The sequence below is a fragment of the Acanthamoeba castellanii genome, assembly GCF_000313135.1.
Source record: "Acanthamoeba castellanii str. Neff unplaced genomic scaffold scf7180000084777, whole genome shotgun sequence".
NCBI lineage: Eukaryota > Discosea > Longamoebia > Acanthamoebidae > Acanthamoeba > Acanthamoeba castellanii.
This window is the reverse complement of record NW_004457712.1, coordinates 559,742-586,817: the sequence shown is the minus strand read 5'-3', so window position 1 is coordinate 586,817 and position 27,076 is coordinate 559,742. Positions and strand designations below refer to the sequence as shown.

The 27,076-nt window shown below is 59.0% G+C and overlaps 9 protein-coding genes across 9 annotated transcripts; 7 read left to right on the top strand and 2 right to left on the bottom strand.

Annotated features, from left to right (window-relative positions):
* Nucleotides 1-324: 324 nt before the first annotated feature.
* ACA1_290310 (uncharacterized protein) lies at nt 325-1,896 on the top strand (the record flags this gene model as incomplete). The annotated part of the gene is made up of 7 exons (XM_004367965.1): nt 325-343; nt 400-671; nt 742-898; nt 975-1,113; nt 1,199-1,574; nt 1,654-1,731; nt 1,801-1,896. 7 exons carry the CDS (start codon nt 325-327, stop codon nt 1,894-1,896), a joined length of 1,137 nt encoding a protein of 378 aa, XP_004368022.1.
* An 8-nt stretch (nt 1,897-1,904) lies between these two features.
* On the top strand, nt 1,905-6,214 carry ACA1_290300 (serine/threonine protein kinase, putative; the record flags this gene model as incomplete). Its single annotated transcript, XM_004367964.1, has 10 exons — nt 1,905-2,223; nt 2,294-2,441; nt 2,507-3,131; nt 3,233-3,542; nt 3,637-3,852; nt 3,961-4,089; nt 4,213-4,594; nt 4,710-4,852; nt 4,933-5,505; nt 5,598-6,214. 10 exons carry the CDS (start codon nt 1,905-1,907, stop codon nt 6,212-6,214), a joined length of 3,462 nt encoding a protein of 1,153 aa, XP_004368021.1.
* A 402-nt stretch (nt 6,215-6,616) lies between these two features.
* ACA1_290290 (PB1 domain containing protein) lies at nt 6,617-7,603 on the top strand (the record flags this gene model as incomplete). The annotated part of the gene is made up of 1 exon (XM_004367963.1): nt 6,617-7,603. One exon carries the CDS (start codon nt 6,617-6,619, stop codon nt 7,601-7,603), a length of 987 nt encoding a protein of 328 aa, XP_004368020.1.
* Nucleotides 7,604-7,896: 293 nt separating this feature from the next.
* On the top strand, nt 7,897-12,467 carry ACA1_290280 (Exportin 1like protein; the record flags this gene model as incomplete). The annotated part of the gene is made up of 23 exons (XM_004367962.1): nt 7,897-7,990; nt 8,103-8,214; nt 8,299-8,396; nt 8,475-8,578; nt 8,643-8,753; nt 8,830-8,956; nt 9,033-9,226; nt 9,301-9,378; nt 9,462-9,559; nt 9,627-9,684; nt 9,748-9,898; nt 10,101-10,154; nt 10,228-10,290; nt 10,375-10,498; nt 10,587-10,707; nt 10,763-10,888; nt 10,979-11,114; nt 11,181-11,287; nt 11,364-11,519; nt 11,600-11,721; nt 11,814-11,949; nt 12,029-12,187; nt 12,258-12,467. 23 exons carry the CDS (start codon nt 7,897-7,899, stop codon nt 12,465-12,467), a joined length of 2,739 nt encoding a protein of 912 aa, XP_004368019.1.
* Nucleotides 12,468-12,624: 157 nt separating this feature from the next.
* On the top strand, nt 12,625-14,986 carry ACA1_290270 (Tcomplex protein 1, delta subunit; the record flags this gene model as incomplete). The annotated part of the gene is made up of 10 exons (XM_004367961.1): nt 12,625-12,736; nt 12,926-13,017; nt 13,082-13,333; nt 13,416-13,520; nt 13,587-13,742; nt 13,813-14,049; nt 14,115-14,222; nt 14,292-14,422; nt 14,488-14,722; nt 14,858-14,986. The coding sequence occupies 10 exons, from the start codon at nt 12,625-12,627 to the stop codon at nt 14,984-14,986; spliced, it is 1,557 nt and encodes a 518-aa protein (XP_004368018.1).
* Nucleotides 14,987-15,613: 627 nt separating this feature from the next.
* On the top strand, nt 15,614-16,243 carry ACA1_290260 (uncharacterized protein; the record flags this gene model as incomplete). The annotated part of the gene is made up of 1 exon (XM_004367960.1): nt 15,614-16,243. The coding sequence occupies one exon, from the start codon at nt 15,614-15,616 to the stop codon at nt 16,241-16,243; it is 630 nt and encodes a 209-aa protein (XP_004368017.1).
* Nucleotides 16,244-16,387: 144 nt separating this feature from the next.
* On the bottom strand, nt 16,388-17,995 carry ACA1_290250 (uncharacterized protein; the record flags this gene model as incomplete). Its single annotated transcript, XM_004367959.1, has 8 exons — nt 16,388-16,435; nt 16,522-16,750; nt 16,832-16,973; nt 17,044-17,169; nt 17,264-17,372; nt 17,449-17,549; nt 17,620-17,686; nt 17,813-17,995. 8 exons carry the CDS (start codon nt 17,993-17,995, stop codon nt 16,388-16,390), a joined length of 1,005 nt encoding a protein of 334 aa, XP_004368016.1.
* Nucleotides 17,996-18,461: 466 nt separating this feature from the next.
* ACA1_290240 (4hydroxyphenylpyruvate dioxygenase) lies at nt 18,462-19,724 on the top strand (the record flags this gene model as incomplete). The annotated part of the gene is made up of 1 exon (XM_004367958.1): nt 18,462-19,724. The coding sequence occupies one exon, from the start codon at nt 18,462-18,464 to the stop codon at nt 19,722-19,724; it is 1,263 nt and encodes a 420-aa protein (XP_004368015.1).
* A 256-nt stretch (nt 19,725-19,980) lies between these two features.
* Nucleotides 19,981-26,758, bottom strand: ACA1_290230 (phosphate ABC transporter, phosphatebinding protein PstS, putative; the record flags this gene model as incomplete). Its single annotated transcript, XM_004367957.1, has 18 exons — nt 19,981-20,539; nt 20,611-21,169; nt 21,255-21,397; nt 21,497-21,878; nt 21,962-22,093; nt 22,170-22,385; nt 22,569-22,854; nt 22,995-23,616; nt 23,727-23,874; nt 23,946-24,378; nt 24,568-24,645; nt 24,727-24,839; nt 24,909-25,171; nt 25,251-25,389; nt 25,467-25,623; nt 25,711-25,990; nt 26,171-26,468; nt 26,698-26,758. The coding sequence occupies 18 exons, from the start codon at nt 26,756-26,758 to the stop codon at nt 19,981-19,983; spliced, it is 4,869 nt and encodes a 1,622-aa protein (XP_004368014.1).
* Between the last annotated feature and the right edge of the window lie 318 nt (nt 26,759-27,076).

Below are 27,076 nucleotides of genomic sequence, written 5' to 3'. Positions count from 1 at the left end.
CACCGACTCCCTCGTACGCCACCTCAGTCTCCCCCCTTCTTCCGCCTCTTCCGGCCTGAGGATCTCCTCTCGCTTGCGGGCGCGCGAGGCTGCGAAAAATTAGTACCTCAATAACAAGGCCCTTTGTGTAATTGGCCGAGAGGCACACACTAGTTCCCAGTGAACTTGTTGCTGGTCTCGGTTGGTTGTTTTACCTCCGACAATATGACCGACGGCAGTCACAACACTTCCCGTAAGGCCTCAAACGATAAATTAACAAAATAAGAATATCTATATCTAACTCTCTACATTTTTCTATAATGCATTAATGTATGTGGAGATAAAATGACCAAGAATATATCACGTGCGCGTTGCTGCAGGTGCTGTCGGGGAGTGTGTTGGCAAAGATTTGGCTCGGAGAGATAACCCGGTGGAACGACACGGCAATCGCCGGCCTCAACCCCAACATCACCGCGCGACTGCCCGACGCCGACATCCTCACCAGCTTCCGCAACGACAGCGCGGTGAGCAGCACGACGGTGTTCAAGCGCGCACTTAATGTCTTCTCCAACGGCACCTTTGCACGGAACGGCTCCCTGGCTGGCCTCCCGCCTGCGGCCAACGGTTTCTCGTTCGGCTACGCCACCGACGCCGAGCGTATCAACTACGTCAAGGTCAGTCTCCGCCATCACGTGCTCTACATTGGTTGACCACCTTGCTAACAAACAATAACATCTCTCTCGTGTGTGTATGTTGCCGCAGTCGCACGACAACTCGTTGACGTACCTTAATTCGTACGAGGCCACCAACGCCAGCTTATCCTATGCGATGATGGTCAACGCCGCGGGATACACTGTAACTGCCACGCAAGCGGCCGTGCAGGCTGCCATGACCGCCTATCGTCCGTTCATCGACAATGGTACCAAGCAAACCGGGCCATGTATTGGCTCATCATTCTAACATCTCCTTGCAATCATGCACTTGACTTCTTGAAGGCGACCTCACCGTGGACATCCTGAACGCCAACGGCTCGGCCTCGTGGCCGCTGAGCTACATCAGCTTCGCTCTCATCCCCCAGAACATCACCACGCCTGACTGTTCCAACATCCAAGAGCTCCTGCTCTTTCTCTCTTGGTATTTTACTGCTCCAGCCAGGCTTGGAAACTACGGAGTTGCTGACGTCATCATCTTTTTTCTTCCTCACTACGTGCCATCACAGGACGCAGCTGAACGCCAAGGCGTCGGCGGTGGCGAGCTCGCTGGGCGATACGGCACTCATCAACGCCTACCGCCGGCGGCTGATCGACACCATGGGCACGATCTACTGCAACGGGCAGAAGGCCTTCAAGACAGCCGTGCTCCTGGGTATGGGTCCGCCCTACACCATCTACTACACGTGGGTGGCCAACTACCCGAGCACGGCCTTCAAGGTCCAGTACACGTCGGCCGTCTCCCAGACCGCTATCACCGAGATGGCCGCCGGCGATATCGACTACGCCGCCATCAGTACCGAGCTGACCGCCGCACAGAAGCAGCTGATGCCAGACGCCGAAGGCGTGCCGACCATCGGCTACGGCATCCTACCCGTCTACAATGTACGTCGCGCACTCTTCAACTGCTCACACATCTTGTGCCTCGCCGTCGACCAAAGTTGTCTTCGGATGCGTCTCACAGATCTCCGAGTTGATCGGGTATGACCCCGTGATCATGGACTGGCAAGCCATCTCCGACATCTTCCTCAACAAGATCAGTGTACGAGCGTTCACCTCCATCGCCCCCTACGTTTTTTTTTCAACTAATACTGATCGACACACCACACAGATGTGGAACGACCCCTATCTCGTGGGGCTCAACCCGCATCTAGCGGGTCTGCTGCCCAACAAGCCGATCACGATCAGACCGACCCGTCGCCGGTGAACAGCATCATGACCGAGGCGCTGAGCAAGATGGTTCCCGAGTGGCGCGAGACGATGGGCAACTCGACCGACACGCTGCCCTATTTCCCGGCGCGGGCCTCCGGGCGGGTCGTCGGCGCCTCGCTCGTGGGTAACGCGCTGCTCAACTCCCTGGTGAACCTGCCCTACTCGTTCGGCTTCTACCACAACCTCGACGTGGTGACCTCGCGCACGCTCAAGGCCGTGTCGCTCTACAACGAGGCGGGCAACGTGGTGCGCTGCAACACCACCACCATCAGTTCAACCCTCCATGACCGCAAGGACAGCATCGCGCCCATCATCACACTGAGTACGTCCCGCACACGCTCATGCACATGACAGCTTCGCCTTGCACGCCACTTACGCATGTCCACGTTCAGCGCCGGGAGCGAACAGCTGGCCGATGGTGCTGGTCAACTACGTCACGATCCACACCAGTGAAACGAAGGACTGCGTCAAGGCGGGAGGCCTGCTCGACTACCTCTACTGGACCCAGACCGACTCCGACGCCGCAGACATGGCCACGGCGTACGTGTCCTCCCGGCTAGTGCCCTCGTTAGGCCTCACTCATTCGATTGCTTATCGATGCGCAGAGCCGGTGTGGTGGTTGCCAGCACGATCGCTTCGGTGAAGCGGCGGTTGCTCACCCTGTTGGCAAGCACGACGTGCGACGACGGCGTGGCGGCGAGCTCGCTCCACGGCTGCATCATCGACGGCACCCTCTGCTCCGACCACGGCACCTGCACCGACGGCGCCTGCCAGTGTGACTCCGGGTGGGAGGGCGACTACTGCGATAGCCAGAGGTCGGCCGGAGCTGACGTAGCGCTCATCGTGGGCCTCTCGGTGGCCATTCCCATCGTGTCGCTGGTCTTCCTGGTGCTCGTGTGCGCGCTCGTGGCGCTGTTCGTGTACGCGCGCCGCAACCGGCGCGGCAAGGATGACTGGGAGATCGACGCCGACGAGCTCGAGATGGGCGCCCACCTGGGCACGGGCGGGTTCGGCGAGGTGCACCGGGCCATGTGGAAGGGCACCGAGGTGGCGGTCAAGATGATGACCTCGGCCAACGTGACGCGCGACATGGAGCGCAACTTCAAGGACGAGGTGCGCGTCATGACCGCGCTGCGGCACCCCAACGTGGTCCTCTTCATGGCCGCCTCCACCAAGCCGCCCAAGATGTGCATTGTCATGGAGTTCATGACCCTTGGCTCGCTGTACGACGTACGAGGCTCCCCAGCTCTGCTTCCATTGTTCATGCTCACGATTGTGCGAGCATCCACCAAACTCACGCATCGTCAACCCAAACAACCAACAACCAATAGCTGCTACATAACGAGCTCGTGCCGGACATCCCGTACATGCTGAAGGTGAAGATGGCCTACCAGGCGGCCAAGGGCATGCACTTCCTCCACTCGTCGGGCATCGTGCACCGCGACCTCAAGTCGCTCAACCTGCTGCTCGACAACAAGTGGAACGTCAAGGTGTCCGACTTTGGCCTCACCAAGTTCAAGGAGGACATCAAGAGCGCCAAGCTCGGCGGCGCCATGGCGGGCAGCGTGCACTGGACCGCACCCGAGGTGCTCAACGAGACACCCGGCGCCGACCTGGTCCTCGCTGACGTCTACTCTTTCGGTCCGCCCTGCCTCCACAACACGCCGCGCACCGCACACGACACGCGACATGCATGGCAGGAGAGCTGATGGGTGTTGGGTGCGCGTGGACGCAGGCATCATCCTGTGGGAGCTGCTGACGAGGCAGCAGCCCTACGCGGGGCTGAGCCCGGCGGCGGTGGCGGTGGCGGTGATCCGGGACAACCTGCGGCCGACGATTCCCGACGAGCACGGCGCGCCGGCCGAGTTCGAGGCCCTCATGACCAGCTGCTGGAACGTGGACCCCGTCATCCGGCCCGCCTTCCTCGAGATCATGACCCGCCTCAGCACCGGTACCCCCCCGCCCCCACACCCAACCCGCTCCGGCTCGCCTTGCGTTGCTTTGGATGATGCTCACGCCATGGATGATCAATCACCGCGTGTGCGCTACATGGGGACAGAGATGGGCGCGCAGGGATCGTCGTTCAAGACCGGATCGTCGTCAACGTCGTCCATTCACGGCATGACGTCGTCGTGGACCGCCTCGGCCGGCACCAGCAGCTCCGGCGGCGGCAACTCCAGCTCTTCAGGTACTGCCCCGCCCCCGCCAGTCAAACCGCGACCTCCAACCACATAAGGCCGATTTTTATGTGCGACGTTGCGGATTTGTCGATTGTTGAACAACCACTCGGGTGGTGCACAAACAATCACAGGCGGCAACTCGGACGGGTCAATGGGCGCAGCAGGCGCGGTTGGCGCGGGCGTGCGGGCGCCAGAGGGCGAGGTGGCGATCGTGTTCTCGGACATCACGCGCGCGGCCTCGCTGTGGGACAGCAACGCGATGGCCATGCGCGACGCGACGCTGCTGCACAACGAGACGCTGCGCGCGGTGCTCAAGAAGCACGGCGGGTACGAGGTGGTGTTCCTGCGCGACCGCAACAGCGGCGAGGGCTCCTTCTGCATGGCCTTCCAGGAGGCGAGCGCGGCGCTCGAGTGGTGCATGGAGGTGCAGCAGGAGCTGCTCAAGGTCGACTGGCCCGCCGAGCTCGTGGCCCATCCCGGCGCCGCCGAGGAGTGGGGCGACAACGACGATCGGTGCGTGCCATGTGTCGTGTCGTGTCGTGTCGCGCGTGTGCGGTTGGCCTGCGTGGTTGTGTGCGGTGCATGCTTGGGTGGTGAGGCTGACGTGGAGTGGGTTGGGTGCGTGCAGAGTGCTGTTCAAGGGACTGCGGGTGCGGATGGGCGTGCACTGGGGCAAGCCGCGCGTGGTCAAGGACCCGATGACGCGGCGCGTGGAGTACATAGGACCGGTGGTCAATGCCGCCGCCCGCATCACCGCCCTCACTCACGGCGGTACCGATCCACCCAGTCCACCACATTCGCTTGACTATCGTCATCATTCGCTGATCGCACGACACGTGGCGGGTACACAGGCCAAGTGCTGCTGTCGCACGCGGTGTTCAACAAACTGAAGGGCACGGCGGTCGGGGAGGAGAGCAAGCGCATCCAGTGCCTGGGTCGGTTCGAGATGCCGGATTCGCCGTCGGGGTCGAAGCTGTTCGAGCTCAAGGTGCGCGGCCTCGAGGCCCGCTTCTTCGGCGGCGTCTCGCCCGCCGCCGCTGGCGACCACTCGTCATCGCAGACCCACACCTCGGCCGATGATGATGAGGAGCGCTCACAGATGAGCGCCCAGTCCGGCTCGACCGACGACACAGGCGGTGGCGAGCTGCAGACGGCGGTGGGCGAGGGCATGATGTTCAAGGAGGACAACTTCCTCACTTCGGCCAACCTGTGCCGATGGGTGATCGACTTCAGCGAGGTGCAGCTCGGGCGGCAGGTGGGCCTCGGGTCGTACGGCGTGGTGTACCGGGGCAAGTGGAAGGGCGTCGACGTGGCGGTGAAGCGGTTCATCAAGCAGAAGCTGGACGAGCGGCGCATGCTCGAGTTCCGCGCCGAGATGGCCTTCCTCTCCGAGCTGCACCACCCCAACATCGTGCTCTTCATCGGTACAACCCCACAATCGTCGTCGTCACCATCATTACCACATTTGACACACGCACATGGCTGACACACGACACAAACGACACGCACACAACAGGGGCGTGCGTGAAGCGGCCCAACCTGTGCATCGTGACCGAGTTCGTCAAGCAGGGCAGCCTGCAGGACATCCTGTCGGAGGGCGCCATCAAGCTCACCTTCGGCCAGAAGCTGCGCATGCTGCGATCGGCGGCGCTGGGCATCAACTACCTCCACTCGCTCCACCCGGTGATCGTGCACCGCGACCTCAAGCCATCGAACCTGCTCGTGGACGAGAACTGGAACGTCAAGGTGGCCGACTTCGGGTTCGCGCGCATCAAGGAGGAGAACGCGACGATGACCCGGTGCGGCACGCCGTGCTGGACGGCGCCGGAGGTGATCCGCGGGGAGAAGTACTCGGAGACGGCCGACGTGTACTCGTTCGGCGTCGTCATGTGGCAGGTGCTCACGCGCAAGCAGCCCTTCGCCGGGCGCAACTTCATGGGCGTGTCGCTCGACGTGCTCGAGGGCCGGCGGCCGCAGGTGCCCGGCGAGTGCCCGCAGGCCTTCAAGAAGGTGATGAAGAAGTGCTGGCATGGCGACGCCCACCGCCGCCCGTCCATGGAGACCGTCGTCGCCTTCTTCGACTCGGCCCTCGGCGAAGAGGACGGCGCCGCCCCCACCGACATGGACCCCTGATCGTGCTCTGATTTGAGGTGGTGCTCGGCAAGATCGAAGCGCACGTGTAAATAAGTAAAATACGAGGTTTGTTTTCGGCGGACTGCATACATACCGGGAATTCTGAACAAGAGCGGAAAATACCGGGGAGCATGAGGCCCTGAAAAGGAAGAGCGTTCGGCGAGAGAGTGGCGGCTCCCACGGAAGCCACTTCAGAGACAACCACGTCAGGGACGTCGGGCCAACCCCCGACTTGTCTCACATAAAAGGGGGGTTGGGTTGAGTGGAGAGCATTGTACAACTACACCCTCAAGCACAGCAAGCGAGCACAGAAGTAAGACGTGGCTAACTGACACACGCGTTCCGTCTCCGAGACCAAGCTTACACCAAACCCCGACCAACACCAACATCAACTTTAGTAACATGCAAGACACGAAGTACGAGACCAACATCATCCAGCAGCAGCTCGTAATCAAGCTCTCGTACGGTCCCGAGGAGTTGCGCATCGTAACTCTCGAGCAGCCCTCCTTCGACCTCCTGGAGAAGAAGGTGGCCACCGTGCTGGGCCTCACCGCGGGCAGCTTCGCCCTCCGCTACTTCGACGAGGAGAAGGACCTCATCACCGCCTCCTCCGACGAGGAGCTCCAGCTGGCCATCAACTACGCCGCGCCCTCGGGTGTACTTCGCCTCCAGGTCGCCCCTCGCCAGGCCCAGCCCGGCGAGAAGAGGAGGCGCAGCAGCAAGCACTCCTCGTCGGACCTCGAGGCCGACGTGGACCAGCAGGCCGTGGCGTTCCTGGTCGAGCAGGTGCGCGAGCAGCACGCGAGGGAGGTGAAGCCCAAGAAGTGCGCCAAGTTCCTCCGCAGGACCAACGGCGACGTGGCGCTGGCCCTGGCGGCCCTCGACGCCTGGTGCCTCAAGCGCGTGGCCAAGGAGCTCAAGAAGAAGGAGAAGAAGGCCCTCAAGCACGGTAAGGGTAAGGAAGTCGCGGTCGACCAGGACACCAAGCGCGGCGACGATGAAGCCGAGGCCATGACCGAGGAGGAGTCACCCGAGCTCAAGGAGAAGCTCGACCAGCTCGAGGCCAAGGGCTACCCGAAGAGGAAGAAGAACGCCAAGCTGCTGGACAAGTGCGGCGGCGACGTCGAGAAGTTCCTCGAGGTGCACCTGAACAAGGAGGCCAAGCGGGAGGCCAAGCAGGAGTGGAAGCGCTCCAAGAAGTCGAGGAAGTGCGACAAGAAGGCCCACAAGCGCGAGCACAAGCTCGAGAGGAAGGGCAGCAAGGCCGCCTTCAAGCACCACAAGAAGCAGGCCAAGCACGAGGCCAAGCGTCTCAAGCAACAGTACCGCGTCGGCTATCAGGAGCTCTCCGTCGCCCCGTCGTCGCCCATGCCCATCGTTGGCGCCTGAAGACATCTCTCTTCCTTCATCTCCCGTTTTGATCTGCAAAAAATAAAAAGGACACGAGCCTGTTTTCTATATTTTGGTGTTGGGAAACTTCCTGGAACGAGAGCGGCAAAAGCTCGCGTGTTCATCGTGGGTTGGTGTGTGCATTCATTCCTTTCTCGCAAGCTTCAGACTGTCTCCCTTTGTACGCCTCTGCCTCGCTCACTCAAGTGTACGTGAATGGTGGCACGCCGCTGACACAAGTTTGCGCAGGCAGGCCCAGTCGGGTGCGAGGAATTTTATTGATACATTATAAAATGGATGAATTGGAAAAAGCAATTGCCATTCAACTCGATCCAACGAAGGTCACAGAAGCAGATTTGAGAGCTGCACAAGCGTACACCGCCCAAGGTGCTGCTCCCCACAGTGCCACTAAATTCATATATGTCGCAGATTTTGGCGCCAAATCTACATCCCTCATTTCTCCAGTCTTCACTCCGCTCACTCACCACTCCTGCGGCAGTCGTTGCCTCGCCGGAGGGGTTGCGATTTTGCTGCGAGAAGCTCTTCTCCTCACAATCGCCCCAGGTCAAGTTCTTCTGCTTGCAAGTGCTGACAGATGTAGCCAAGAACAGGTATATGCAAGCTCAGCTCCTCTGCTTTATGTTGCACCTAACCCCACCTTCTCCGGTGCTGATGCCCCTCCTAACGTGCAACAGGTATGCCACTCTCGCCCCGCCCGAGAAGACCGGGCTGCGAGAGGTCCTCATCAAATGGATCCGAGAACACCTGGTGCAGCACCAGGACGAACAAGCAGGTACCGTTTCATCGTGTGGCGGTGTGGCTAATAGATAGATACTCACCATTCTTTCTTTCTTGCTTTCTTTTGGCACAGCTATTAAGAACAAGCTGGCCTATATCCTGGTGCTCTTCTTCAAGCAGGATTACCTGGCGCAGTGGCCAACCTTCTTCTCTGAGTTGTTTGGCCTCTTGCAACTGGTACACCATTGCATGGGCAGTCCTTACTGCTCCTCCCAAGCAGTGCTAACCCCTACTTGCTCAGGGACCTGTGGTGATCGACATGTTCCTGCGAATCATCAAGACCATCGACGAAGAGGTCGTGAGCGTGGAAGTGCAGCGGTCGGCAGAAGAGCACACGCACAACATTGCGATCGTACGACCTTGTCCTTTCTTTGGCCATGACCACTGGCCTCGTCACTTACCCTGTGCGTTCCCATTCCGATTGTCAGAAAGACCGTATGCGCGACGATTGCATCAACACCATGGTGGAGATCTGGTATCAGATCTTGGTGACCTACAGAACCAGCATCCCCCAGCTGACGCGCGAGTGTCTGGCAGTCTTGAGGCCGTACATCAGTACGTCCGCCTTTTTGCTCATCGCTAGATTGGATTGTTGCACCTCACTGACAGTATCGGCGTTGGCCTACGACAGCGTGGATCGATCTGTCGTTGATCGTGAACGAGAAATTTATTCCTTTCTTCTTCGAGTGCCTGCCCAACGTTCAATTCAGGCGAGAAGCGTGCGACTGCATCACGCAGGTCGTCGCCAAGGGCATGCCGCCCCTGCAGAAATTGGACCTTCTGGTTCGACTCAAGGTTCTTGAGCTGGTCAATTCAGCTGCGACGGTACGAGCTCTATCACGATCTTCATTAACCACTCGACCGCCTAACGTATGGCTTGTTTTACATCTTTTTCGCAGGACGATGCCCAATACAAGGTGAATGTGGCGAAACTGTTGAACGAGTCGGGAGTGCAACTGGTGACTGCCTACGCAAAGGTGCGAAAGCTGGTCTAATTCGGCTAAGGCTCTCGAATTGTGCTAATGGCGGCTCTTTCCAGGTGCAAGAGCTGCGCACACAGGGGCAAGTCAATGAACAGGTGGAGGCACAAGCGAAGCAAATTGTAGATAGCGCGCTGGTGCTGTTGTGGAAGTGGATGAGCGATGCCGACAACAACGTGTATGTTGACTCCTCTCAATGCGAACGTCCGCCGTGTGATACTTACATCCTGTTCGTATATGGACAGCGCTTCGGTGGTGCTCGGCTTCGTGCAGGAATATCTCAACAAGGTGAATCCTCGACCCGTATTTCCCTTCGCTTTCTTCAGGGCCGTGTTCTGATACCAAGCTTGTGCCTGGTGTGTGCAGTTGAAACATGCGACGACTCTTGGGAATGAGGAAACGGAGAACCTCAAGAGAGTATTGAGCATCATCTTGGTCAAAGCCAAGTATCCGGCCGAGTTTGACTTCGAGACCAAGGACGATTTTGAGAGCCAGTTTCTGGCTTACAGGGGCGTACGTGCGCCCAAGCCATTGGACTTACTCACTCCCCAGTCCCCACAATACGAGCCCAACTGATGCGTTTTCTTCTCGCATTTAGGAGTTGAGTTTGGTGTTTAGATCCGTTCTGCGGCTCAACAGCAACATGGCCATCTCATTCGTGCACACGATTTTGAGTCAGGCCCTCGCTGACTGGTCCTCGCGCCCTTTCGCCGATGTAGAGCTGGCCCTCTTCCTCTTGCACGCCATGGTGGAGACCAAGGCCAACCTGCCCGGTACACCCCACTTCTTGCCACCCGTTTCTCAGCTCGCTGACGCACTTCCCTTTCCTGCTGTACCGATTGATAGAGGCTACGCAGAAGACCTTGGAGGTGTTCTTTGCCCAGGCCGTTGCGGCGTTGGTGGCATCGGGTTCGCTCTTTCTTTTTCTATGGATCCTGCGCGCGGCATCAATTCATCACTCACGCTTTCTTCCTCCCCTGTGCCCTATCACAGCTGTGTTCAAGCACCCTCACAAGGCGGTGGTGCTGCAGGCGTTCGAGAACTTCGCGAGCTACGCGTCGTATATTCCCAACGAACAGGCGCTAATGACCGGTATCCTGGATGCCTTCGTTACATTGTACGATTACTCACCTGAACGTTTCCAAGCACAGCTCTGCTGGCAATGGTATGCGCTCACCTGTAGTCGGTTTTCTCTGCGTCAACAGCGGTTTGAGAAATCAGGATAAGTCGGTGAGGAATAAGGTCTCCTCGCTCTTCATGACATTCATTCGCAACAAGAAGTCGGAAATGTATCCCTACACGCAGCATCTGCTCGCTGCCCTTAAGGTTTGTGCGCCCCTTCCGTAAGCTTGTCGCCGAGCCGCTAATCTTCTCTGCGCAGGACCTCTTGGCGATCTCTCCGGATGGCCCCAAGCTGATCCCCTTCGAGTACCAGCTCTACCTCTTCGACGCCATCGGTTCTCTCGTGGGAACGGGCTCTGATCAAGACCAGATCGCGTTCCTGGAGGTACCGAGTCGCCCCGCACTACTTTCTCTTGTTAGCGCGGTGCTCGTTCGCTGATCTGCGGGTATGGTGTGCTGGTGGCGAGTGCTGCAGATTCTGTTGAAGCCGCTGGTGGTGCAGGTCAAGGACATCCTGGAAACGGGGCGCTACAAAGAGGACACGCCAACAAATCCGTTCTGGACGAACCACTTGGTCCGACTAGTCAACACCATGGGTTGCATTAGCCGAGGTAGCTTCTTTCTCCTCCTCGAAACTCTTTTCTCTTTTCAACACCGACTCACGTCTTCTCAACAAGGCATTCCCTGCGAAAAGGAGGAGAAGGCGGCCTATTGGAGAGAAGCAATGGACTCTGTGCTTCGCGTGCTGGCTGCCCTGCCGAACACCCCTGAAATATGGGACAAGGTACGCCCCCATGTTCTTAGCTTGGTTTGTAGAGACTTTGCCAAGGCTGACACCCTGCTTTGTGGCCTTCCAACAGATGATCTATTTCATTCACCAGATGGTGACGGCGATCAACTCGCAGCTCATCCCGTTCATTCCCCAAACCATCACTCTTCTCCTGGCCAACGCCAAGGACCCCAAACAATTCCTCGACTTCACGTCCCTGCTCAACCAGTGGGTGACCAAGTACAAGGTACGAGCCTTTCTGCCCAACCAAGAGCAGCGCACAGCCGTGGCTTACATTTCTCCACCACTCCCTCTCTGCCCATACAGGACAAGATATTCCCCATCCTCAACGAATCCTTCCTATTCGTGGCGCAAAAGATCCTCGCCATCACTAGCGTCAGTGTGACCCCTAACAGTGATGAAGAGAGGGAAATCCAAGCCCTCCGTAGGTACGCGGCAGGTCGAGTGTCGCTCTTGCTTCCTCCTCGCGTTTGCTCATCGTTTTTGCTGTTCTCCGGTCGCTCGTGCTCCTACCCCCCAGGATGTATTATGCCCTCGTGCGCTCTATTCTTTGCAACAACCTGGCTGGCGTGCTCACCAGCGAGAAGAATGCTCCCCAACTGCGCGGCATCCTCGAAACAATCCTCACTCCCATCGTCGAAAGCAAGGACCTCAGGGTGCGTCTCGTCCCCATTCAATGCGCGCTTACCTGCTACATGAGCTGAAGCCCTTCTTCGCGTTTCTTTCGTTGTACAGATGGTGCAGTTGTGTCTGAGCGTGATTCAAAAGACTGTCGAAGTGTGGGCCGGTACCGTACCTGGCTTCAATCGTGTCGTGTGCGACGACATCGCTCCCATCGTATTCCGAGCATGTCTCAGGCCAGACGTCAGTCCGACCGATAAGATCGCCACCACGGTACCTTCAACTTTCCTTCCACACCACCGCTGATCGCGATGGGCTTGGTCTAACCCTCTTTCACGGGCAGCTTATCGCCGACCTCGCGGCCATCCAGAAGACCATGCTGCAGAAGTGCGGACAGGAATTTGCCCAGTGTCTCGCCACCAAGCTCCTGCCCATGTTGGGGTGCGACGCTGCGACGGCGCAGGCCTACATGCAGCACCTGGAGAGTGCGCAGGCGGCCCAGTGGAAGGACTTCTTCAGGCAGTTCCTCCAGGCGGCCAAGACCAAAAAATAAACAGCAACTTGGCAGCGTCCTTGGTATGCGAGGCATTCTACATTTTTTAATTGTTTTTAAAGCTGTTTTTTTTGGGGTTTCCGGCAGGGATCAGATCGTCTTGCCGCTGCAATTGAAGGAGGACCTCGTAGTCGATCGATTAATTTTCATTTCGACCATGTCTGCCGCTGCTGCCGCTCAAGCACAGAAGCCCGCCAAAACCGAGGGCAGGTTCGCTGGAAGGGACAAGGAGAAGGATGTTCGCACATCTAACTGCCTTGCCGCAAGGGGTACGAATTTTTATCATCATTTTTATCAATTTTAACGACCCCAACGCTCACAATCGCTTTTGTTTATGATTAGCTGTGTCCGATGCCGTCCGCACCAGCTTGGGTCCGAAGGGAATGGACAAAATGGTACTTTCATCATCGATGTCGCGCATCGGAGAGCGATTCGTGCTTACTTTTGCTGGTGTGCAGATCCAAACCCCGAACAAGGAGATGTGATCATCACCAACGATGGCGCCACCATTCTCGACAAGCTCGAGCTGGCCCACCCTGCCGCAAAGATGGTACTTCCTGCCCTCCATTGCCTGCTTGTGCCATCTGTTCATTTTGGTTTTTCCATCCTGGCAGTTCGTGGAGCTCTCGAAGGCCCAAGATGCTGAGGCTGGAGATGGAACCACGTCGGTTGTGGTGATTGCCGGCTCTCTCTTGACGGCTGCGCAGAACCTGCTCGAAAGGGGCTACCATCCCACCCTCGTTTCTGAGGCCTTCCTCAAAAGCTCCAAGAAGGCCCAGGAGATCATGCGCGAGATGGCTATTCCTGTGGAGCTGAACGATCGTGAATCGCTCCTCAAATCGGCCGTTACATCGCTTAACTCGAAGGTAAGATTCAATCCCTTTGAATGGCTCTTTAATTAATGCCGGCCCAAAATCTCAACTTTCCCGTGCCGCTGTACATGCACAGGTCGTGTCTCAAAATGCCAATTTGCTGGCACCCATCGCCGTTGATGCCGTCCTCAAGGTCATTGATCCCAAGACCGCGACCAACGTCGATCTCACAGACGTCAAGGTACCCACTCGTCATAGAGTGCTTCATCATGCATGAAACGGAGGCTGACTTGTATTGGCCGTGCAGATTGTAAAGAAGCTTGGTGGCACCATCGATGATACGGAGCTTGTGGAAGGCATCGTATTCCCCAAGAAGGCTGTGCACGCTGCCGGTGGCCCGACCAGGGTCGAGAATGCCAAGATTGGCCTGATTCAGTTCCAGCTCTCTGCTCCCAAGACCAACGTGCGTTGGCGCCTCTATCCATCATTGTCACACGCAGCTTGCTCAGTGGCTCATCCTTTTATCCCCACAGATGGACAACTCGGTCTACGTGTCGGATCACACCCAAATCGACCGCATCTTGAAGGAGGAGCGTAACTACATTCTCAACATTTGCAACAAGATCAAGAAGACGGGGTGCAACGTGCTTCTCATTCAGAAGTCGATCCTCCGAGATGCCACCAGCGACCTGTCGCTCGCTATCCTCGCTAAGCTCAAGATCCTTGTGGTCAAGGACGTGGAAAGGGATGACATCGAGTTCATCTCGAAGGTACTTTTCTCACTCGTGCATCTTGCCTCCTCGTTACTGACTTTCTCTTGTTCTCTATTATTTAGACCGTCCACTGCCAGCCTATTGCCAGCATTGAGGGTTTCACTGCCGAGAAGCTCGGCCAGGCCAAGCTGGTGGAGGAGATCGCCACTACCGAGGGCGGAATCGTCAAGGTTTGATGTGGCTTCTGTCGCCCTCTCTCCTCCTATGTCAACTTACGCCCAGCTTTTTTTGGAATCCAGGTCACTGGCTGCCCTGGACCGAGCCAGACTGTAACAGTGCTCGTCCGCGGCTCCAACCAGATGGTGATTGATGAGGCCGACAGGTCGCTTCATGATGCTCTCTGCGTCATCAGGTCGCTCGTCAAGACAAGGTATAGCCTTATCGCGCCCATGTGTTTTTGCTCGCGCGCGGGCTGACGAAGTTGTTGTCCCACAGGTATCTGATTGCCGGAGGTGGTGCGCCCGAGATTGAAGTTGCCCTGCAGCTGGCCAAGTACGCCAAGCAGGTCAGCGGAAAGGAGGCCTACTGCTACCGAGCCTTTGCCGAGGCGCTCGAGATCATCCCCTACACGCTGGCCGAGAACGCCGGCCTCCGTCCCATCGCCATCGTTACCGACCTGCGAAACAAGCACGCCCAGGGCGAGAAGGCCGCCGGCATCAACGTGCGCAAGGTATGTTCTTCTTCGCCTTTTTAGGGCGGCCATCACTTCCTCATTTTCAGCTGCCCGGCGATGTTCGTGGAGCTTGTTTGTTTGCTAATACGGTGTTGCGTGCCTCTGCAACCGGTCACGCACGCGCGCGCGCAGGGTACGATCTCGAACATTTTGGAGGAGAACGTGGTCCAGCCGCTCTTGGTCTCGACCAGCGCCATCTCGCTGGCCACCGAGACCGTCTGCTCCATCCTCAAGATCGACGACATCGTCGCCATCCGCTAAGCCCCCTCCCCCCACCGCCCTCGAGCCGCACCACCACACCCCGCGGTCGTGTTCCCTTCGGCCGCCATTAGGCCCCGAGGCGGGGTCGTGACAGGTCGCAGGCGTTTGAAGAGAGTGGCCGCCGTATGCCCTGTTTTGCCTCTCGGTCTTGCCTAAATGTGTGGTGGTGTCCGTTTTGCGTACTTTTCCTTTTTTCTTTTGATTTTGCAGCGAAGGGGTGCCGTTGGACTTTTTTAGGAATTTCCCCGTGCTACGGCCCAATAGCGACGTGAGCCAAGGTTAGACCAATCGCCGTTCCCCTGCGCCGGCGCGGGTACAAAAAGCCGGCAGTTGCGGCTATCTCTGGTTCTTTCTCTTTTTCCACCGTCGTACGCAGCGTCCCTCGCCGGCCTACCGCCCTCTCCCCCTCTCCCTCTTCTTTCGCCACCGGGCTCTCCGCCCTCCTTTCTGCCTCATCCTACCTATCGTTCATTACGTTCGTTCATTCGTTCGTTTAATCTCCTGCATCATCTTATTCCGTTCATTCCAACCTCCGTTCATTCACCCGCCCGCATCATTCGATTCAATTCGATTCCCAGCCTCTACCAACCACCAACCGCCATCATCACATTCGTTCACAACATCGAAATGCAGCCCGCCATGCAACGCAAGAGAAAGCTCTCCGTCTCCGGCCCTGCCACCAAAGATACACTCGTCAAGAAGTTCAAGGAAGAAATCGACGCAGAGAAGAGAAAGAAGATACGCCTCGAATGGTATCTCAAGCAGCTCCTGCTCGAGAAGGAGATGCTCGTCAAGGAGAACGAGATTGAATTCGCGCAGGCGATGCAATCTATCGCAAATCTCGACGCCGCTTCTGCTTCGCTTCCCACCACCGTACGACCCGTCATCACGACCACGACCCTCACGACTGCCCCCGTCGCCATCCCGATCATGACCACCACCGCCTCCGCTTCGTCGATGGAAACGTCGACTGCCGCCTGCCTCGACGCCAGCCCCAGCTCCTACAGCTCCTACTTCTCGATCCGAAACGAACTGCCGGTCAAGATCGAGGCCGAGGAAGATTTGGGTGCTGACGTCGCCAGCCCTGGCCCCACCACGGAGGATTCCAACCTCGACGAGCTGCCAATATTTGAGCCGCATGAGGAGAGCAAGCCCCTCGAGGAAATCTTCAGCACCGAATGGGAACAGACCCACTGCTGGTGGGATGAAGACGAGCTGTCTCAATTCCTCGCCGTTCCACCATCTCTCATGGTGTAGAGCGCGAGAGTTGATCAAAGGGAACAAAAATCAAAAAGATCACACTTCATCCTTCACGGGGCCCGTAATCGCACCTTTTTAGGCAAAAATAAATATATAAATAATATTTTTTGGTTTTTTTCGAGACGGCCGTTCATGAATCCGTCATGTGAAACAACAAGCCCTTGGATCTTGCCTGCGGAGACTGGTAGCCTGTGTTGGCGAGGGCAAGGGTGCGTGAGTGGAAGAAAGTAGCACACAACCCGAAGCCCGACGATGATAGTGGGAATGGGCGCACCTGCGTCGTCGGAGTCATCGTCGGTATCGTACAGCGGCGGAACGGCGAAATCCACGCTCACGGCGTAGAGGCTTCGATAGAGTCGGCGTCGCCAGAAGACGTGGAGAATGTCGCGGTAGATGCCGGACGTGAAGAGATAGATGCACGTGTTGAGGATACCTTGCAGCGGCAGAAAGCCCGCTTCGAGCAGGCTCATAAAGTATAATTCAATCTCTTGTGCCTCTAACACCCTGTCGCCCGACCATTTGTCAACACAGCGGTGTGTGCTGTGTGCTGCGTGCTGTGTGTGCGTGTGCGTGTGCGCATGTTACCTGTTAATTGTGGCAGGGGTCCAGAGAACGATGTAGATGAGGGGATAGAGGAAAAGCTGTCGCGTGTGCAATGAGCGTTTCTCGATGAGGCGACCCGTCGCGATCTCAGAGAGCGGTGCGTTGATCTTCTCCGCCACCATTTCTGTCGGCATCGTGGAAAGTGGCGTGGTCAGGCGCCGACACACGCTCGCAGGGAACAGCCATTGGTGTACCTCTCCGAATGTGTCGCAGGATAAGGAAGTAAAAGATGATGATCGACAAGATGGCTGTCCACACCCACACGTAGTTCATCACGAATCGGCCGTAGGTCGGCTTCGCCGGCACCCAACACCAACCCACTACACGAGAGAGAGAGAGAGAAAGAGTATACGCCGCGACGCATCTGCGTCAGCATTGCGGTTGAATCGTGGGATGGGGAGTAGTGGCACGCACATCCTGCCGTGTACTTGAGCCCGTTGACCTCGTAGAGCGGGATGAGCGACATGGTAGCTGCGGCGGTGGCCACGAATGCAAAGTACATGATCTCGAACAAACCGCTCAGCTGCACGGGCACGTTCACGCGACATGTGGGAGCGGTGGTAAGCCATCGTCGTCTTGTTGCAAGAAGAAGAAGTGACGAGTTGTGCCTCTTTTCGCTTGACGACGATGAGGTAGAGGACCAAGGCCACGTAGAACGTGTAGCAATTGGAGAGCATGACGAACAGCTCCAACAGAACGCCTGATATCATTGCACGGCGGTGAGTGTGAGAGGCACCCAGCAGCAGGCCGGCAGGTAAGCCACAGGGTACCCTGCAGCTGGCACGCATTTGGACCGAACAGGTCCCATTGAGCAAGTGCCGGCAAGGAGCTCATCACCTGCCAAACGACAATAAAAGCATAAAGCGTAATACTTAGCAAAAGATAAAAACTAATTTGTAAAAATAAATAAATAACATTTTAAATTAAAACAAACAACAAAAGAAAAAGGGGCGGAGTCAGTACGAAGGTGGCGGCGGTGAGTCCGTCCCACAGGGCGAGCACGACGACGGCCCGCCAGTAGCTGTGGCGCAGCTTGCGGAAGTAGATGGCCGACCCCACCAGAAAGAGGCAGCCACACACGGACAGGATGCCGCCCACTGTCACGGTTCCATTCAGCAGGTCGATCTCCGTCTGCGTAAACGCCATTTTTCGCGGGGCGGCCTCCCTCTCGGCAGTGTAAAGAACGAAGGCGAATGGGGCGGGGAAAGTGGAGTGCGTCTTCGTCTTCGTTCTTTTTTTTCTCTCCGGTTGGCACTTATTTCCTTTTCATTTCTTCAAGTCGGATCGCTAGCTTGCCGATTCGTGGCAAATTGCAGGAAGAACTCAAAAAGAAAATGCTTGAGAATATCTTTTTCCTTAAAACGGTAAATCCCGTGGGTCATGCGCCAATCTCGTGCGGGGAACGGTGACTTTCCCGGGAATGTTGGCGAATTGCGGGACAAAGTGACACTTTCGCGATAATCCGACCGGCAATTTCCGACCACCGGAAACTTCCGATGAGCGCAACAAAAGGCGGAGCACGCCCTCTCGCACGATAATCAACAAACATCTTGCTGGACTACAGGAAGCCGCACATCTCTTCTGAAGCATCTCTCTATCCACACCACACATCATGTCGACGCACAAGCTCGTGGGCTATGCCAACTTCAAGAGGAACAACCCCATGACGGACAAGTTCGCCGTGAAGAAGTTCCATCATATCGAGTTCTACTCGGGCGATGCGCTCAACGTGTCGCGACGCTGGGCGCTCGGTCTGGGCATGGCGCTGGTGGCCAAGTCTGACCAATCGACGGGCAACGGCACCTACGCGAGCTACGTGATGCAGAGCCACGACATCAAGCTCGTCTTCACCGCTCCCTACACCACTGCCGGCGACAAATCGCAGTCCAAGATCGCTCATCCTCAATTCGACACTGCCAAGGCCCAGGCCTTCTTCAACAAGCACGGTGTCGCCGCATCGGCGGTCGGCATCGAGGTCGAAGATGCGGCCGAGGCCTACCGCATCGCCGTCGAGAACGGCGCGGTGAGCATCGCCGAGCCGGCCACCCTCGTCAACGAGGCCACCGGCGCCAAGACCGTCGTGTCCGAGGTCCTGCTCTACACCAAGGGTGACGTCGCTCTGCGATTCATCTCCTTCTCGGAGGGCTACGACCACCCCTTCCTGCCGGGCTACGAGACCGTCACCGACCAGGGTCCGCGTCTCAACTACGGCATCAAGCGCATCGATCACGCCGTCGGTAACGTGCACAATCTCATCGAGCAGATCGACTACGTGGCCAAGATCACCGGCTGGCACGAGTTTGCCGAGTTCACCGCCGAGGACGTGGGCACCGTCGATTCGGGCCTCAACAGCATGGTGATGGCCTCCAACAACGAGATGGTGCTGCTGCCCTTCAACGAGCCCACCTTTGGCACCAAGCGCAAGTCGCAGATCCAGACCTACCTCGAGCAGAACGACGGCGAGGGTCTCCAGCATCTCGCGCTCAAGACCGACGACATCTTCGCCACCATGCGCAAGCTCAAGGCCGCCACCAACCTCGGCGGCTTCGACTTCATGCCGCCCGCCTCGCCCGCCTACTACAAGAACCTCCCCGAGAAGATCGGCGACGCGCTCACCCCCGACCAGTACAAGGAGCTCGAGGAGCTCGGCCTGCTCGCCGACAAGGACGACCAGGGCGTGCTGCTCCAGATCTTCACCAAGCCCTGCTCGGACAGGCCCACCTTCTTCATCGAGATCATCCAGCGCATCGGCTGCATGACCAAGAACCAGAAGGGCGAGGAGGAGCAGACCGGCGGCTGCGGCGGCTTCGGCAAGGGCAACTTCTCCGAGCTCTTCAAGTCCATCGAGGACTACGAGAAGACCCTCACCTGCTGAAGAAGAGTGAGTGCTCCGTGCACGGCTTCTCTCTTCACACCGCTTCGTTTTTTGATCCAACCACCACGCCGGTCTTGTGGCCCTGTAACCCTACCACCACCCACCAGGCAATAAAATAGTTTTATTGTACATGCAAGTGTGGTCTCTCTTGTTCGGGCTTGATTGGCCCGCGCTTGGTGTGGAGCACATGTTATTGGTTGCATTGATATATTGGGAATTGATATGTACAACAACAAACAGGTGTTGAGCATCACGATCAGGGGTCCATGTCGGTGGGGGCGGCGCCGTCCTCTTCGCCGAGGGCCGAGTCGAAGAAGGCGACGACGCTCTCCATGGACGGGCGGCGGTGGGCATCGCCGTGCCAGCACTTCTTCATCACCTTCTTGAAGGCCTGCGGGCACTCGCCGGGCACCTGCGGCCGTCGGCCCTCGAGCACGTCGAGCGACACGCCCATGAAGTTGCGCCCGGCAAAGGGCTGCTTGCGCGTGAGCACCTGCCACATGACGACGCCGAACGAGTACACGTCGGCCGTCTCCGAGTACTTCTCCCCGCGGATCACCTCCGGCGCCGTCCAGCACGGCGTGCCGCACCGCGTCATCGTGGCGTTCTCCTCCTTGATGCGCGCGAACCCGAAGTCGGCCACCTTGACGTTCCAGTTCTCGTCCACGAGCAGGTTCGATGGCTTGAGGTCGCGGTGCACGATCACCGGGTGGAGCGAGTGGAGGTAGTTGATGCCCAGCGCCGCCGATCGCAGCATGCGCAGCTTCTGGCCGAAGGTGAGCTTGATGGCGCCCTCCGACAGGATGTCCTGCAGGCTGCCCTGCTTGACGAACTCGGTCACGATGCACAGGTTGGGCCGCTTCACGCACGCGCCGATGAAGAGCACGATGTTGGGGTGGTGGAGCTCGACAGGAAGGCCATCTCGGCGCGGAACTCGAGCATGCGCCGCTCGTCCAGCTTCTGCTTGATGAACCGCTTCACCGCCACGTCGACGCCCTTCCACTTGCCCCGGTACACCACGCCGTACGACCCGAGGCCCACCTGCCGCCCGAGCTGCACCTCGCTGAAGTCGATCACCCACCGGCACAGGTTGGCCGAAGTGAGGAAGTTGTCCTCCTTGAACATCATGCCCTCGCCCACCGCCGTCTGCAGCTCTCGGCCGTCATGGCCGCCCCCTCCGCTGTCGCCGCCGGAGGTGTGGTTGCCTCCGTCGGTTCGGCCCGACGAGCCGGTGTTGGACGAGGAGTGGTCGCCGTCGCCTGGGGCGGGCGAGACGCCGCCGAAGAAGCGGGCCTCGAGGCCGCGCACCTTGAGCTCGAACAGCTTCGACCCCGACGGCGAATCCGGCATCTCGAACCGACCCAGGCACTGGATGCGCTTGCTCTCCTCCCCGACCGCCGTGCCCTTCAGTTTGTTGAACACCGCGTGCGACAGCAGCACTTGGCCTGAGCGTGCCGTGAGTGTTGTGTGTCGTGTCGTGTCATCGTGGTTAGAGAATGGAAAAAAAGAGTAGAGGGACTGGATCGGTACCGCCGTGGGTGAGGGCGGTGATGCGGGCGGCGGCATTGACCACTGGTCCTATGTACTCCACGCGCCGCGTCATCGGGTCCTTGACCACACGCGGCTTGCCCCAGTGCACGCCCATCCGCACCCGCAGTCCCTTGAACAGCACCCTGCACGCGCCCACACAACCCACTCCACGTCAGCCCTACCATCGCCGCACACAAACAATCGCACACGCGCGACACGACACGAAACGACACGGCACGCACCGATCGTCGTTGTCGCCCCACTCCTCGGCGGCGCCAGGGTGGGCCACGAGCTCGGCGGGCCAGTCGACCTTGAGCAGCTCCTGCTGCACCTCCATGCACCACTCGAGCGCCGCGCTCGCCTCCTGAAAGGCCATGCAGAAGGAGCCCTCGCCGCTGTTGCGGTCGCGCAGGAACACCACCTCGTACCCGCCGTGCTTCTTGAGCACCGCGCGCAGCGTCTCGTTGTGCAGCAGCGTCGCGTCGCGCATGGCCATCGCGTTGCTGTCCCACAGCGAGGCCGCGCGCGTGATGTCCGAGAACACGATCGCCACCTCGCCCTCTGGCGCCCGCGCGCCCGCGCCAACCGCGCCTGCTGCGCCCATCGACCCGTCCGAGTCGCCGCCTGTGATTGTTTGTGCACAACCCGAGTGGTGGTCGTTCAGCAATCGGCCAACCCCTCGGTCCACGTGTGATTGGAGGGAGTACCCGAGGAGCTGGAGTTGCCGCCGCCGGAGCTGCTGGTGCCGGCCGAGGCGGTCCACGACGAAGTCATGCCGTGAATGGACGACCCGGTCGACGACGATCCGGTCTTGAACGACGACCCCTGTGCGCCCATCTCTGTCCCCATGTAGCAGCCATCGATGAGCCTCCTGCAACTGAGCGGGTTGGGTGTGGAGGGGGGGGGCGGGGGTACCGGTGCTGAGGCGGGTCATGATCTCGAGGAAGGCGGGCCGGATGACGGGGTCCACGTTCCAGCAGCTGGTCATGAGGGCCTCGAACTCGGCCGGCGCGCCGTGCTCGTCGGGAATCGTCGGCCGCAGGTTGTCCCGGATCACCGCCACCGCCACCGCCGCCGGGCTCAGCCCCGCGTAGGGCTGCTGCCTCGTCAGCAGCTCCCACAGGATGATGCCTGCGTCCACATCCATCAGCCCACCTGCCGCCGTGTGTTGCGTGCCGTGTGTCGTGTGGTGTCACGTGCCGTGTGTCGTGTCGTGTCGTGTCGTGTCGTGTCGTGTCGTGTCGTGTCGTGTCGTGTCGTGTCTTGTCGTGTCGGGTGTGCGGTGTGTCGTGTGTGTGTGGAGGCAGGGCGGACCGAAAGAGTAGACGTCGGCGAGGACCAGGTCGGCGCCGGGTGTCTCGTTGAGCACCTCGGGTGCGGTCCAGTGCACGCTGCCCGCCATGGCGCCGCCGCCCTTGGCGGTGCTCTTGATGTCCTCCTTGAACTTGGTGAGGCCAAAGTCGGACACCTTGACGTTCCACTTGTTGTCGAGCAGCAGGTTGAGCGACTTGAGGTCGCGGTGCACGATGCCCGACGAGTGGAGGAAGTGCATGCCCTTGGCCGCCTGGTAGGCCATCTTCACCTTCAGCATGTACGGGATCTGCACCACCAGCTCGTTTTGCAGCAGCTATTGGTTGTCGGTTGTTTGGTTGACAACCAATCGCGTGTGAGCAACAGTCATATTTACATAACATTCTGATATAAAAGTAATAAAATAGAACAGAAGAGGCGGCGACGTACGTCGAAGAGGGAGCCGAGGGCCATGAACTCCATGACGATGCACATCTTGGGCGGCTTGGTGGAGGCGGCCATGAAGAGGACCACGTTGGGGTGCCGCAGCGCGGTCATGACGCGCACCTCGTCCTTGAAGTTGCGCTCCATGTCGCGCGTCACGTTGGCCGAGGTCATCATCTTGACCGCCACCTCGGTGCCCTTCCACATGGCCCGGTGCACCTCGCCGAACCCGCCCGTGCCCAGGTGGGCGCCCATCTCGAGCTCGTCGGCGTCGATCTCCCAGTCGTCCTTGCCGCGTCGATTGCGGCGCGCGTACACGAACAGCGCCACGAGCGCGCACACGAGCACCAGGAAGGCCAGCGCGACGATGGGGACCACGACGGCCAGGGTGGCGATGAGCGCGATCTCTTCGGCGCTGCGGCCGAGCTCGTTGCAGTAGGTGCCCTGCCAGCCGGACTCGCACGCGCAGGAGCCCGCATTGCAGGTGCCGTGGTCGGAGCAGAGGGTGCCGTCGATGATGCAGCCGTGGAGCGAGCTCGCCGCCACGCCCTTGCACGTGGTCTCATCCAATACCGTGAGCAGTCGGCGCTTCACTGACGGGATCGTTGCGCCCACCACCACGCCAGCCCTATCGATGCGTGTGCGGCGGTGCGAGTGCGTGTGCGTGTGCGGCGGTGCGTGTGCGGTTAGTAGACGGTAGGATTGGTCGGTGGTGCGGAGGAGAGATGAAAGACGTACGCGGTGGCCATGGCGCCGGCTTCGGCGTTGGTCTGGGTCCAGTAGAGGTAGTCGAGCAGGCCCGTGGCCTTGGTACAGTCCTGGAATTCGCGCGTGTGGAATGTGACAAAGTTGACCAGCACCATCGGCCAGCTGTTCACTCCCGGCGCTGTGTTCGGTGTGACGTCAGCACCCATCCGCGTGTGTCGTGTCGTGTCGTGCAGTGTGCCATGTACGTACTGAGTGCGATGGCGGGCGTGATGTTGTCCTTGACGTCCTGCATCGCGGCGTTGATGGTGGTCGGATCGCACGCCACCACGCTGCCGGCGTCGTTGTACAGCTTGGCGGCCTTGAGCGTGCGCGACGTCACCACGTCGAGGTTGTGGTAGAAGCCGAACGAGTAGGGCTCGTTCACGAGGAGGTTGAACATGGCGTTGCCGCTGAGCGAGCCGCCCTTGGCCCGGCCCGAGTCCATGGCCGGGAACCAGCCCAGGTAGGTGGTCGAGTTGCCCATGGTCTGCTGCCACTCGGGCACCCGGCGGCTGAGGATGTCGGTGAAGAGCGCGGTCACGGGCGACGACGCGTCGGTCTGGTAGACGATCGTGATCGGCTTCTGCGGCAGGTCGTTGGCGAGGTGCGGATTCAGCTGTTTGAGGTACGCGTGGTCCCAGGTCTGTGTTTGCCCGCGCGGTGGTCAGAATACTCGAGGAGTTCGAAAAAAGTGGAAAAAAGCAACTAAAATTAATTTAGGTTATTAATCTTAATAAGGCAAATTATAATTAATTTGATTGCTTGCGCGAAGAGAGAAGAAGTAAGACCAGTTAAAGCTGGGCACAACAGCTGGTAGGCACGTGGGAAGTACCGTGATTTTGTTGAGAAGAATGTCGGAGATGGCCTGCCAGTCCAGGATGAGCGGGTCCTTGTCCACCAGCTCCGAGATCTGTGTGTGCGTGTGGGCCGCGGCTGGTGAGCGGCCGCTACCGAGGGACAGAGGGACCCAAGGGAGGAACTGACAACGCACATTGTACACGGGGAGGATGCCGTAGCCGATGGTCGGCACGCCTTCGCCATCGGGCACGAGCGCCTTCTGCGCGGGCGTGAGCGCCGTCGCGAGCGCAGCAAAGTCGATGTCACCTGAGCCAATCAGCACACACCACTGTCAGTATACGCGTGTGTGGGTGCGTGTGCGGTGGGCGGCGGTACCGGCGGCCATCTCGTTGAACGCGGTCTGGGACACGACGGCCGTGTACTGGACCTTGAAGGCCGTGCTCGGGTAGTTGGCCACCCAGTTGTAGTAGATGGTGTAGGGCGCGCCCATGCCCAGGAGCACGGCCGTCTTGAAGGCCTTCTGCCCGTTGCAGTAGATCGTGCCCATCGCGTCGATCAGCCGCCGGCGGTAGGCGTTGATCAGCGACGTGTAGCCCAGCGAGCTCGCCACCGCCGTCGCCTTGGCGTTCAGCTGCGTCCTGTGATGGTGGTGATGGTGGCGATGCTGACGTCAGCAACTCGGTTGAGGGTCATCGGCTGGCGAGTGGTGGAGCGTACCAGGACAGGAAGAGGAGGAGCTCTTGCACGTTGGAGCAGTCGGGCGTGGTGATGTTCTCGGGGATGAGGGCGAAGGTGATGAAGCTCAGCGGCCATGAGGCCGAGCCGTTGGCGTTCAGGATGTCCACCGTCAGGTCGCCTGGGGGCACCGCCCACACACTCACATGAGCACTCGCTTGGGCCAACAGCTCAGCAGCTCCGCCGCCAGCAACGTACCGGTGTCGATGGCGGGGCGGAAGGCGGCCATGGCGGCCTGCACTGCGGCCTGCGTGGGCGACACGACGTTGCCGGCGGCGTTGACCATGCGCGCCACGGTGATGCTGGCGTCATTCGCCTTGAACGACGTCATGTACGTCAACGAGTTGTTCTGCGTCTGTGTGCGTTCCAAACCCGCACGACACACGCATTGACGTTAGATGTGAATGAGACACACGCACGGGGGCAAGAGTGTTGCTCAAACCTTGACGTAGTTGATGCAATCGGCATCGGTCGGGAAGCCGAACGAGGTGCCGGCGGCCACGGGCGGGAGCGAGCCCAGGGAGCCGTTGCGAGGGAAGGCGCCGTTGGTGAAGATGTTGAGGGCGCGCTTGAACACGGTGCTCACGCTCACGTCGCCGCCCGTGCGGTAGCTGGTGAGGATGTCCGCGTCGGGCAGCCGCGCGGTGATGTTGGGGTTCAGTTCGAGGATGGCCGTGTCATTCCACCGGGTGATCTCGCCGCGCCACACCTTGGCCAACACACTCCCCGACAACACCTGCAAACATGTTGTGTTTTTTGGTTTTTGTTATGAAAAGAAAAGCGGAAAAAGTTTCGCCAGTTGATCATCATTCCAGATCAACAAAGAAGCGGTGGTTGCGGTTCATTAGAAAAAAATCGAAGCAAGTTAGCCGCACGTGGGAAAGAGGAAGGTGGTGGCGTACGAGAGAGTCGGTGGGGAGGAGGGTGGGAGGTTGTAGCCGATGACGAGCGGCAGGCCCACGATGGGCAGCTGCACGAGGCCCTGGACGCCGTTGAACTGGTCCGGGTCGAGCGCGGTGTCGACGCCGACAAAGTCGACCAGGTTCTGCTGGTACCGGAGCAGTGCCTGGTCGATGCTGGCGGTGTAGGCGAGGGCCACGTTGTCCTTCGAGTAGCCGTAGTAGGCGCCGTAGGAGTTGTACAGGTCGGCCGTGGCGGCGCCACCCGACCCGACCAGTTTCACGCTGAACTGGGCCTCTGCTGTGTTGTTCCATATGATGACCGCACCATGGAGGGTCACCGCAAGCACAACGAGGTGAGGTGAGATGACATAGATAGACATCAGCGAAAAGCAAAGCGGGAGCCAGAGCACATGATGAAGGACACAAGAGTTGAAGAGGATACAGGAAGATGCACAAAGAGCACTAGTTTAGCTTTTAGCTCCGAAGACGAAGAAAGGCCCCAAAGAACGAAGAAAGAGAGGTGGTACCGGAGAGTGCCGCGAAGATCAGAAGAAGAAGGAAAGCGGACGACAGCAGTGCCGGCGCCATGTAGGGCCGCTTACCAACGGTGGCACTCATGGCAACAACACAATCTAGGCTTGCTTCCTCCTCCTTCGCTTTCTTTCTGTTGATCTTCGACGCTGTCGGTGTCGCCGAGTGTGGCTGTGAAGTGAATGGGCCGGTCAGGATATGATGTGGTGCGGAAGAAGTGCGCCGTTGTACGACGATAACGGAGTGAAGAGACCGCGGTTGCTAACGGGACCCCATACGGCCGGACCCTGTCAACCCTGTCATTGGTTCATTAAATGGGCAAAATATGCAACTAACCAACGGACAAAAGAGCCAACAAAAGGCAAGACGAAGAAG